At 38.2% G+C, this 12,820-nt stretch overlaps 1 protein-coding gene across 1 annotated transcript in view; it reads right to left on the bottom strand.

The window, feature by feature from the left end:
* Positions 1-2,338: 2,338 nt before the first annotated feature.
* Positions 2,339-12,820, bottom strand: part of ELP2 (elongator acetyltransferase complex subunit 2) — a gene marked incomplete at its 5' end in the record, with an annotated part of 13,025 nt that continues 2,543 nt past the window's right edge. The window contains 8 exons of the mRNA XM_009875050.1: positions 2,339-2,653; positions 3,424-3,537; positions 4,070-4,212; positions 4,710-4,831; positions 6,325-6,511; positions 6,932-7,004; positions 10,555-10,612; positions 10,741-10,836. Coding sequence (XP_009873352.1) covers positions 2,497-2,653; positions 3,424-3,537; positions 4,070-4,212; positions 4,710-4,831; positions 6,325-6,511; positions 6,932-7,004; positions 10,555-10,612; positions 10,741-10,836 — 950 coding nt within the window. The remainder of the gene's footprint in view (positions 2,654-3,423; positions 3,538-4,069; positions 4,213-4,709; positions 4,832-6,324; positions 6,512-6,931; positions 7,005-10,554; positions 10,613-10,740; positions 10,837-12,820) is intronic.

Genomic DNA, 12,820 nt, shown 5'->3' with positions numbered 1-12,820 from the left:
TGCAAAGGGCTCAAATCCGAAGGAAACAAGGCTTCATCTGCTTATGACAGCATTTGATATAAAATGTATGCTATTATTTAGGGGTAAGGTACGTGAGCTCATACATCAACCAACCCACGCTACTTGCAACAGCCGTACTTGAGGGCTGCAGAGGAGCTGAGCAGCCTCATTCTTGAAACCTGTGTAGACCCAGATCTGTGCTCTTTAGGTGCAAAGGTTGGTTAACAAACACCTGGGAAGTAAAGCATAAATAGCACTGTGCAGAACCTCAGTTGATAGGGGATGCTACATCAGCTTTGTATCCTGCCAGATCACAGAGGTTTAAAATAAACACACTGCTCTCAACAAAACCAGCAACAGAAACGAAGAGGCCATTAGGGGAAAAAAAAAAAAATACTCCCCGCCAAATAAAAAGAAACAAAAACTCCCACCAAAAATAAAAAAAAATTCCATAAATAAATAAATAAATAAATAAACAAAAAAAGAAAAAAAATAAAAAAAAGGGTACACAAGAACAAAGGTATGGCACTTCACAAAAGAAGAGCAATGACTGAGCACCAGGGAAGCGTAAAAGAAAAAGCAGAAATAAAGATGGATGCATATAGCAGTCAGATGTCTTGGTAGGTAAATGACTATGGTTAAGTCAGTCAGGTAAATATGACAGAAGTCAAAATTTTATTTTACTCATGTATGAAAAAGTACATGAATATATGCACTATTTTTAACAAATAAATAGAGTATCTGAGTAAATATATACAGAAACACATGGAATAAAGTGTCTATTACAAACACTTAGACTGAGGAGATCAACAGACTAATCTGATGTATTTAAAGTTGAAACAATGAGGTATATTCTTCAATGTGATTGAGTCATACAAGTCCCAGGGAAATAGAACAGATTACTAAACCACGTAATAGCTGATGGTCATTTAATGACAACATTTCACAAAATAAAAGGACAATACGACCTTTTACTTTTGCCTATAGGCAAGAGAGGCTGGGTGGCAAGATGTACTAGTACTGGAAAGTACTATCCAGCATAATCATTGAATTGCAGGTAAGATACCAAATTACACTTGTGACAGAATGAATTTCCACCTTTGACAACTTTCTGAAGCCCCATGAGTGCTAAGTTTTGTCTTTCTTTTGCCAGGACACAGTCCTATGGCTCTTTAAAAATTCCCAGACAAGTAAAATATGCTTCTCAAGTATGGGAACTACAAGTAAAACATAGCTAAGTATCTTTATTAAGTCAGGTTTTTATTCCCATAAGTCATTTTAAAGAATGATTTTTTTAATGCTGAAAATCAGAACTGAAAATAAAAAGTTAAAATCTAAAATCTTTGAAACATAAACCACAATTATTCTGAAAAAAGCTTGGCCCACTCTGTTCTTTATCTACAGATGCAACACAATAAAAAGTCAAGCACAATTCCAATTACTTCTGCACTATCAATTTGGGTAGCAAGTGGCTCTGGAACAAAAATAGTTTCACTCTCAAAGTTTAACTGATTAGACTTTGGAACTGGGAGACCTGCCGAAGTCTATTATTATATTTAAATTACAAGACAATCAGACAAATAAATTTAGTGCTTCAACTTTTCAGCAGAGTAGGTAAGGAGCACTCAAAGTCTAGGAAGACCCAAAGGCAGTATACAGAACGATCATCCCCTTTCAAGCTCCTGCCTACCAGTTTTTGCCAACTTTTCCAGCCCAAACTGCAGAGGACAGCCCTCAGGCAGAGCGAGGAGTGGCTCTTCTACAGCGCTTTGCTCAGGAAGGGCTCACAGGTACACAGAGGAGATACCAGAAGATTTAGGTGGTCCACAAGCCATGCTGTAAGCCCTGCATGACCAAGAAGCATGAGGCCAGCACTCTGCACAGCAGAAGAAAGTGGAAAATAGGCAGGAAAAACAGACAAACAGGCCCATCCAAGCACACAGACACCAACTACTCCTTCTGAAGTAAGGCAGTCTAAGACTTGGACCAGGGCTGTGACACACATTCAGAAGGCAATCAGAGAAAGCTGTATTATTTCACTCTGGTTAACTGCACATGTTTAAACATGCAGTGTCAGCACCAGAAGGTAAACTGACAGCCAAGTTTAAGAGGAATAAGGATTTCAAAACAACTCAGTACTCCATTTGCAACCCCAAGCACTGAAGAACTCACATAGTGGCAGCTTCCCACCTACCCTTGGAGTCACAGTGAACAAAGCTGTCTCATTATCCCTCTCCCATGCCCTACTCCACACCTCCCATCCCTCAGTTACAAGACATTCACCAACTAAAACATATAAAATGCTCCATATTCCTGGAACTGCAGAATTAGAAAAATATTTGACATTTCAAACTATCACAAAAGTTGCTTTAATAAGTTACATGTCAGATATTTTGCTTTCCACAGCAGAAAACACAAAATCCAACAATCAAAAAGGCTAAAAGCTGAAACAAAATGTGGTCAATCTGTTTTGCACAGGCAGGCCTGCTGTCTCTGCTAAAGAGCAGATCTGTTGACATTGAATATCTTAACACAGTGATCGGCTCCACAACTCGCAAGCTGCAACCACTCACTGCTGCTCTCGTCATTATGTCCAGCTCTGCCTGCATGATGTCTCCAACACAAATGTTTCACAGCAAGAGCATGACTTTGGCTGCAACAAAAAGAAATCCATACATAACTGCAAAATGTCAGACACAGTTAGGCATTTGAGTGTAAACATCAACATTTATATAATTAGCACTCTTCTGTCAACATTACCAGCTGAGGAAAAACTGACTTGCGACAAACAGCAGGTATTAGGGCCATTAACACTAATGACATTTTATCCTCTCACTCATCAATAATTTAAACAGCTATTGATTTCAAGTTTTACCACATTAAGCTGCAGGTCTAGCATCTCAGTTAGTGAGATATTACAGATTTCTGCCTTTTAGCCTGCGATTTCCTGTTATCTGGTGTCTCTTTCCAATTCACTTCAAGCAAACACAGGCCGAAGTCACCACCAACTTTCATTTCCAATACCACCGATGGCAGTATGTGAAAGAAGAATCTAGGAGAGTGCTTCCAAGCAAAATGTTCAAAGTCTCTACAGAGAGTTTCTCTAGCTGTCACTGCAGCAGCACCACATACAGCTCGTCACTCCTTTGGTTTCTCCTAGAAGCTGCTCTTGAAAGCTTACTGTCATCTACTCCACAATGTTTTGATGATATATATAGACAATGATTCTTCCCCTCCTTCAGTGTTTTCCATCATCTTACTTTATGGCTAAAGGAAACTTTTTTTTCTATAGCAGTGCCAAAGAATAACAATATTGAGATACAAATAAACCACCTTCCTGTCATTTTATACTCTAAGAACAGAAATCCAACACTATCAGTCCCATGAATAGCATTTCCTTGCTCCTAACTTCAAAATACACACCTGTTATCCAGCTCAACACACGTGGTCCAATCAGCTACTGCTGGTTCTTGCCCGCTCTGCTTCCACGTGTACAAAATAATCTTCCCACTCTCTAACCCTACTGCAACAATGTATCTGTCAAGAGAATAAAAGCATTAGCTCAGAAAGCGATCAAGCAGGCAGCTCCGTGAAGTTGTCTTTACCACAGGCTAGAAGGAACTAGCTGCACAACTTTCGTGCACAACTTGCCCTTCAAATATAATATTTATTTTTCCATAAAAAGTAAATAAAAAATAAACCTCCCAAAATTTATATCAAAGTTTCTTCATAAAAACACAGGTAAAGCAGAAAGCTGAAAAATATATTTGGTTATGAAAAAAATAACAAGGTTAGAACATTAGATCAGAAAATATTGTTGGAAGAACAGGTGTGTTGATGCCCTCCTTCCCCCCCTGCCTTTTTTTTCTTGTTACACTTTGGAGAAGTCACCATACAACTGAAAAGAAAGCTGGGAGAGAAAAACAAGTAGAGGCCATTCAGTCAAAGAATGGTCAAAATATTTAACAGGTAGATTTTACGAGCTGTTTAGCCACAGAAAAGTGACTAAATGGGGGAAATTCTGATTTCAAATTAAAGACAAAATGGTTTTACAGAAAAACAGCAATACCTTCCATCAGGAGCAAGCACACGGCTGACACTGACAGCAGTAACAGAATCTCCAGCATCCAGCACTGTTGAACAAGGCTTAACTGAATCCAACATATTCTCCTCACTAGTCAGAGATAAATCACAGTGGCCCCAGATAATGACCTGTAAGAATGAGAATCATCTAGGAACTTTCACATCAATCTTTCTGTAAATACATTTACAAAAACATATGGAATGACTTATTTAAAACACTTCCAAGATGCAAAACTAAGTGGATGACTCCAAAAACAGTAAAAAAAAATATTCTATCTACAAAGGTTCAACTTCTCAGCCTGTCCAATTTCATTAAAGATACCAACAACAAAAGCAGCTTCTGATATGAAAGTTAAAGAAAGACTTGGAGACCCAGAAGATTTGTGTGACATATGCTTGTCTTACAGTATGAAAAAAGGAGAAAATCCAATTGGCAGACCAGTCTTGTACATATATATTCAAGGACTCTATTGAGCATACAGAAGTCTCACTGATTTCTGTGGTAACACACACAGTAAGCTCTTGGTGTATTTACAGAATATGGGCTCATTAGAACACCACATTTGCTAATCTAAAATACATTTAAAATAATTAATATAAGAAAAATTTTAAAAGCTCGAAATTACCTTTTTGTCCCGACTGCCAGTAATAAAATATTTACTGTCTGGTGTCCAATCACAAGACCAAATGATTCGACTGTGAACAGCTGTATTTTTGTCTGTGTATGCACAGCAGCTGAAGACTGGCCCTGGAACAGAACATACAGAGGAAAGCCCTTACTTTAACTACTTTACATATTAAAAGAAATTGTTGCTGCAGGAATACTCAGGCATTATTCCACTCATCTTTAAAGTAACTAGGAATACTTAGCATCACATATTTTTTTTCCAACACATATCACAATGATAATTAGCGCCTGTTCAAGACCATATCAGTCAGCCCTTATAGCACTAGAACAGTAAGAACAGTTTGATCTTTTACACACAGATTCATTTCAGAAGAATTTAAGTCCAAGTATAAGACCTCCAGGTTCTTTGTATACAAGTTTTCATAAGAGCACTGATTTCAAAAATTCTATTACAGTGCAATGTTTACCATGTGTACAAGTATCCCCAATAACTCCACTACAGCTCCCACTGATAAGAGCGATCTAATCATGCAGATTAATCTGTTCCCTATGAGATAGGCTGTCATTTTAATATGTATACAGTCAGGCAATAAATCAGATCAAAAGATCAGTAAGTGGGAACGATTCTCCTAAGTAGAAAAGGCTGTCATTCTGGAGCTCGGAATTTTAATAACCACTTCTTAGGAAGCCAATACCAGCAGTTTTGCTTTACACTGGCAATGACGTTCTTTGCAGACAGAAAAGTTATTGATGAACTGATGAAAAGCCATTTTCCTCTACTTCTTATGAGAACTCATATTCCTTAGCCCGAAACATTGTGTAACTACTGTGGACAATAGGCCAAGTTTTAGAACAGAAGTCTCAAGCCAGAATACAACCAGACACTGAAGGGGCCAAAACTCACTGCCAAGTCTCTAGGAAAACTCTAGAGAGCCCAGTAGTGTTTATGTGCTATTAAGCCAATAGTACAGTGATAAACGTTTTCAGCACAAGCATCTGTTCTAGGAATCCATTAAAATGTTCGATAGCAATCTTCTCATGATTTTGCAAGGCTCAAAGTCTTAATGAGAAAGTCAACTGAATCTTTACAATCAGCTCTTTTTCCAGACAGAGCCGGTCCTAGTCAAATTAATCAATTGTGCAGGATTACCAAAAATCCACAAAGATCAAGATTAGTCCTGTCAAGAGCCTCAAAAGTGTTATGCCCTGCAAACAGGGACAAGGCAGCTCTAAGCAGGACATGAATCTGCCAGCCTTGCCTGCACAGAACACAAAGATGAAGGTTTTCCTTGATAGAATACCAGTTTGAAATTCAGTAAATTCTGAAACATACAATCATAAGCAGAAGGACAAATATCAGACTTCTTAAATCCATCAACTGTACAGTCTGATTATATTCCTCTCTGCATTTTAATTCCCTTTCCAGCTTTTCTATACAACATTAATTGCAATTCTTAAAGTCACATGAGGCTACGAAACTATTAATTCTTAAATGCTGTAAGAAAAATGGGCATTAAACTACTTTACGAATTCCCTTTCAAATACTTTGAAGCCAAAAATATTGAGCAAACTGTGAAGTCTTCAAACATGTTGATCCACTTCACATATCTTACCTGACTCCAACGAGTCTTGTTTCCTCCACAGTGACCAATTCCTGTCTCTAGACACCGCTAATAAAAATTTGTCATTAGGAGAAAATGCCAGTTGAGTAACAGTCAGATTGTGAAATAACAAACTCTGCAGTTTCTTCCAAGAAGTAGTGCTCCACAAGATAATTGCTGCGTGTTCTTTTTTGGAAGCCTGCATCGATGGAAAAAAATAGCAGTGAGAATTAATGAAAGCAAATGTAGAAGTCACACATTTCAAATACTAAGATGTTTGGAGGCTTGTTTTAAGGCTTGTAATTAAGTTAGGATCAGCTTTTCTCTGGGAAGTTTCACTACTTTCTGTTAATGTTGACAATATATGAGTAAGAAAACATTTTAGACCTATATTTGTTAAAATTTATCTTACTAATGTCTTCAAATGAATCATACAAAATTTACAAATAATGACTTCTCTGCAGTCTCTGCTTTGCAAGGTGACTGTCATCTATACAGAATCTTGCACATTTAAATGAAAAAACCCACACTCGGCCCAAGCTGAATTCTGACTCCTACTGTCACAGCCCTAGAAATCCAGTAGCACTTTTCACTAGATGGTGCTAGAATCTTTTCTTACCTTACATGCTGAGGCAATTAAAGTATTTGAGCTATTGCAAGCAACACAAAAAATTTCGTAACCATGTCCATATCTGAAATAAATGTGAAAAGATATTTAACACATCACAGTTTTATGTTAATTTAAACCCCCTTTCAAAAATGAAAGTCACCTGCCAGGAACTTCTCACCTCTGTTGCAGTATTGCATCCCAAATAAGTTCAGCATTCAATAAAAAAAATCTGTGTAAATTCTTCCACATTTTGGAACTGACTACAGAACGATCCCTCTAGACCATTCCATAGTCCTAAAACATCAGCACTGCAGAAGCTACACTAATGAGTAACAAAGCAGACTAAAGCACCATTTCATGTATTCTTTTCTTGTAAAGCAATTTTAACACTTCCAATAAAAATCAGAAGCCCCATATTTGAAGATCACCAATACACCACAAACACCCAGTCAAAGGATGCCTGTCCGTGAAACACTGAAAGATTTCTGGACCAGACGACAAGAATCATGTTCAAAAAGGAAAACAATGTAAAAAACCCAACCAAACAAAACACCCAACAACAACAACAACAACAAAAACCACAAATAAAAACACCAAAACCTTCCAGTTTCCACCAGAAATACAGTCTTTACACAAAAGTTCTGCTAGAATTCAAGTTCACATATCTGGACTGGGATACAATTAAGACAAAATGCCACACAGACTAACACAAACCCAGTCTCACACAGACTGGGAGTAAAATTGGAGAGGTGATCTATAAACAACAGTGGACAAACAGCAGCTGAACACCAGTTGCAGGGAGGTTCCTTTGATTGCTAGCTCTAACAAGATGGGCAGTTCTCTTATGGGTCACTCCTTTGGTCAGCAGTGCTACAAAGAAGTTCTTTTACAGGACTGATGCTCAGGGGATTTCCCTTGCAGCCAAAACAGTCACATGTTTAAGTGACAAATTATGGTCTGTATCTGTTGAACAAAGTCCAGAAGAATCGCTGCTGGGCATTATCCCATAGATAATCTCTCACACTCACATCTGAAGATTGGGGATGCACTGCCTTTTCATGAAGAGTAAAAATGCCTGGACCTTCAGGGGGCAGAGGGACTGGTGGCTGCACTTAACTGGGATATTAATTTGCAAATTAGTTAATTTACAAATTTCATTGTATCTCCCAATGATGAAGGTATTGCCACATGTCTTTGCCTTATTCTGTCAGCAGCAAGAGTTCTGTCATAATGCTTACTTCAACATCACATTCCTGGAGACTATTTTTTAGTAGTTTACTGGAAGTCAAGTTTCTAAAACTGAAAGTTATTTATTCCATAAAAAGTATAAGTTTTCTGAAATCCAATGAAAGAAAAAGAGCCTGTGGAATAACTTGTCAGGTAAGCCCTCAGTTAACTTTGTTTTTATCTCCTAAATGCTGTATTGAAAAGCACTTCATAATGTAGCACATCACCAATGGAGAGAAGCAACTGCATTAATGAATAATGAAATTACTTTCTCAAGCACAAGCGATTTTTGCCTAAACAATGTGCAATTCATGGCTATTTTATATGCACAGGTAAACTGACAGGACTTTCAAAGTGTCCAGACAAATGATGACAGTAATTTTCTTCCAAGGGTACTACATGAAAAGTACATACATATAAACATGTACTTTCATGTCAACACTTAGGCTTTAACCTCAGCCTGCTGCATATAAACTCTCTACCATAATTTTCCAAGAGGATAAAGATTAGCATACTCTGACAGGATTTATCATATTTTTATTTTAAAGTTGTTAGATTATGTAAAAAAAAAATAAAAAATCAGCAAGTTCTTCATAGTAAAACCTACTCAGGCAAACACTTTTCAAAACCCGGCACTAATCCTTCAAAATTCAGTGTCAAGTTACAGCTGGCAATACACAAATGTCAATGACAAACAAGCTATTTTTAGCAAGTCAGTTCCTCACACTGTTTTTCTGCTGCTATGGCAACTTGAAATCTATATTATGTGATTTCATGTTACTTATTTCAAGATTACCCTGACAGTCTATGAACGCTTTATATCGTGTTACCTTTGCACAAGAGAACCCGTCATTAACTGTGCCTCTAAAAGCAGGAAAATTGCTCAGCTAAGTTACCTGAAGACCATCATAAAATGCAGTTATTTTAATGAATGCAAGATACAAAAGCAGATAGACAGTACTCCTCTAGTACAACATCAAAGATTAATATCTCACTAGACTTTAAGAAATTGCAAAGGCAAATGAGGAAAAGTTTTGGCCTTGGCACCTTTTCACTAGTTAAAAGTTCCCTCATCAAACTACTCATGTGAGTGAGTGCTTTAGCAGCTATAGCAAGCACAGGAGAAGCACTGAGTGTAACAGCTAGAAATTACAAAACGTACAGATATGGTCTAATACCCACCAGCTTCCCCTTAGAAGCACTTCCGAGTATAAATACAGTAAAAGAGCTTAAAAACATACTAAGGAGATTCACTGCCCAGTTGAAGGTGAAATGAAAGCAAACTAAAAACTGTTTTCCCAAAGTTTTTTATTCCCCATCCCTCCTGAAGTCACAAAGCTGGCAATGTGTAAAGGGAACTGCAATCACCAGCAAAGGCTCACCATTCTTATTGTTCCTGCCTGGCATCACTCTTTGAGGAGATTCAGACGGATAAGCCTGTAAGAGCCCAAGATGATTCATTTCTTTGTGCTGTACTTTGAAGATTGATAAGAAAACTTTAAAGATTGTAGGAGTGTAACCAAATGTCACCCGGACCCTTAGGAAACAAATAAGGTGACAATCTTCCTTTGCAAATCGTCACGACCCTCAGGAAAGAAGGAACAAAACACAGCTGAAGAATTCTAAAATGTGCAGCCTCAAAGCAATTATTGTCATGACCACACAACCCTATTATCTTTGCAATTCACAATCTCCTCTGTCAGAGTTCGATACCCAAGCTGGGTTTGTAACCATCTTACCCAACATTCACCACTTTGTTCTATGACTAAACACACCCTATGTTGGCTGCTGCTTCCATCTATTGCATCGACCAAACCAAACCATTCCATGACTCTGATCTTACAACTCCATCAAGCTTCAGGGAGAAGCTTCTTAACTGACGGCTCAGTCTTTAGTTCCAGACCACAATTACAACTTTGACCTGCAAGTCTGTGCCACGAAGCAGAAAGAAGTAGAAAACTCCTCAGGCAGAGAGACCTTCAGGACACACAAGGTTTTAAGACAGAGTTAAAGGCTGAAGCATGGAAGAGGCCCAACACGCTCCAGAGCACAGATAAGACCATGAAAATGTGCCACAGTTCCTTAGAGCGAATCAGAAACATCACTATTCTTTTGGAACAAGGAGTCTAGTCATTACAAATTCAAAAGAACAGGTTTGTGCTAAGACATACATATTTCACTGGTACAGAAACAACCAGTAAAATAACATTTTACGACGTATCAGTTCTAACTGCCTTCTGCATCGTTTCCTAATTTTATGTACATTTAATTTATTCTGTAAGCAATGCACTGCATGTAAAGTCTAATCAGACTGTAAAATAGGAGGTCACAAGACCAGACTATACTAGTACGTTGCAACAGCTTTCTGAAAATTTTGTACGTTAAAAAAGAAAAATAAAACTTACAACTTCTGAATCTCAGGCCACAAGGTATTCTGCAGCAAGTGATCCTCTGGGGGAGGTTCTAAAAGACATTTTTACAATATATTCACATTTTGTACTAAATAATCTAAAAACTGGCTAAATGATGGTTCAAGTTTACATCCCATGAACCTTGTTCTCCATTTCCTACAATAGAAATGAATCTCCTACCTGTAAGGATCAAGGGTTGAAAATAAATCTCAGGATACTGATTTGAAATGGTATTAAATGTTTCGGCATCCTCAGCTGGTTGTAGAGCCATATCTCCTATTGAAAGTAAGGACCATTAGCTGTAGAGAACACACTTAACAGGAGGAAAAATACGAGTACTTATTGCACATGTAAAACACATTTATTGTTTTTACAACGTAAGTCACTGAAATTAGGTTTCTCTGCTTCCAGGGTAACAATAATATGAATATTAGAATCTAGTTATTTTAATGTGAGTGGGAATGAAGGGGGAGGAGGAAATCACAATCTTAGCTTTAGACTAATTCCATTCCAAGACTGACCTCTCTTCATCAGCACAGTCTCTTCAAGATTCTTAAAGAAACTTTATCTGAGAAGTAGTCACCAGGAGCTGAATCTGTGCTTCCCCACCATTAAACCTTTTCTTCAGTATTTGAAAAATCTTTAAGGCAAAAATCTCAGATACAAGTGATGAACTCCTAAATTTAGCATGGGTCCCTAAATGAAAAGTCATACTTGCAGAAATGTCTCTACAATTCAAAAGCTTCAGCAAAACTGCCAAGGGCTCAGTCCTTAGCTTCAGGCAAAAGTACCAGAAGTAACTGAAACTACTTCAATTTTAAGTTAAAATTCAACTCTGTCCTTCACTTTGAAAACATTATTTAATAAAAAGGTGCACAGCTGGGGAATAGCTGCTCTCAGATAGAATTGTTCTGCCAAATGCACATTTCAAATACAGCCATTTAAAAAAGTAGGTACAGAATAAGTAGAGAAGGACTATCTTCTCATTTATCCTGTCTTCTCTCCCCTTGAAAATGAAATTTCTAACAGTTAACTAATCTGAGACCATTGTCTGATTGTTGCTCACCATGAAGATCTCTCCACAGAGCAGAGTACAGAAGAAGAGAGGTCTGTGGGGCTTCAAACTAAGCCATCAGTGCTTCGCATGGGGTGGGCAGTGGTGGAAAACGCAGGAAAATTTGACACGTTTCTACTCATACTGCTGCTTCTGCTTTTGACTTGGTTTTCCCAAGAAGTCAATGGAAATCAGCTATTCTGTGTGTGAGAATACTCTAGAAGGAAGTTTTGTTCCCTCTCCCAGCAGAAAGCCTCATGAAAAAGCAGAAACAAGTGTTTTTGCTAACATATATTTTATGAGTCCCTTCAAGTACAAAAAAGCTACTTCTCAGACGATTTTTGTAAAATTTAGCTGTATCACCATTGAAGATCCTGGAGACAAAGCTTATCAAAATGCTTCCTTTTTTAATTCACACCTTCTGATAAAGCTTTAAAAGTAGAGAAAAAAACAGGTCTGACTTAATTTGTTCATTCCAGTCCAAGTGCATTTTTACCACAGGCTTTACTAAACACCAGGTTACCAGTGCCAACTGCAGTCTCAAGACACTACCCAGTTGTTTAATCGTTCTAGACAGATGTACATCCTTCCTTTCTCGTTGCCCCACAATGCAATCCCCACCATCTCTCCAAGAAATTTATCTGGTGCCTCACCAGCCTTTCCTGACAGAACGTTAGTTACTGTCTGCTAACCAAGTCTTCCTTCTGAAATGCTTTGACAAAGCATCATTTCTCTGGAGACGGTTTATGGCTCTTTTCATCGGAACAGAAAACACAACTTATCTCCCTCAAAGCACCGTTATTTCTATAAGGGTGCTCACATTTGAGGAGAGTGTGAAAAGGACTCCAGAACATAGCTTTGGGAGTCAAAGTGTTCTACAGAGAAACCACAAGGAGCAGCAAGTAATTCTGCCTTAACAGCCCTGAACCTAGTTTTCATAGTACACTATTCTATATCAATTTTTTTGGCTAAAAGTCATCAGTCTTCTCAGCAGGGGCAGGAGGCATGCCTAGTGAGCATGGAGAAAACAGAGGAGGAGCAGCAGATGGTAGTAATATCCTGCCCCAGCTACCCCCAGATCCATCCCAGCAGAGCAACAAGCCCCAGCATCCCTGTGAAAGCCAACAGAAGCTCTTGTGAACACTGTGCAGACTGAGGTAACCAGCCACAGTGGTGTGGGACACGGCACAGAGAGCAGGGAAAGAG

This window comes from Apaloderma vittatum, unplaced genomic scaffold, assembly GCF_000703405.1.
Source record: "Apaloderma vittatum isolate BGI_N311 unplaced genomic scaffold, ASM70340v1 scaffold3368, whole genome shotgun sequence".
Classification (NCBI taxonomy): Eukaryota; Metazoa; Chordata; class Aves; order Trogoniformes; family Trogonidae; genus Apaloderma; species Apaloderma vittatum.
The sequence above is the reverse complement of the archived record's forward strand: the minus strand, read 5'-3'. Positions and strand labels throughout refer to the sequence as shown.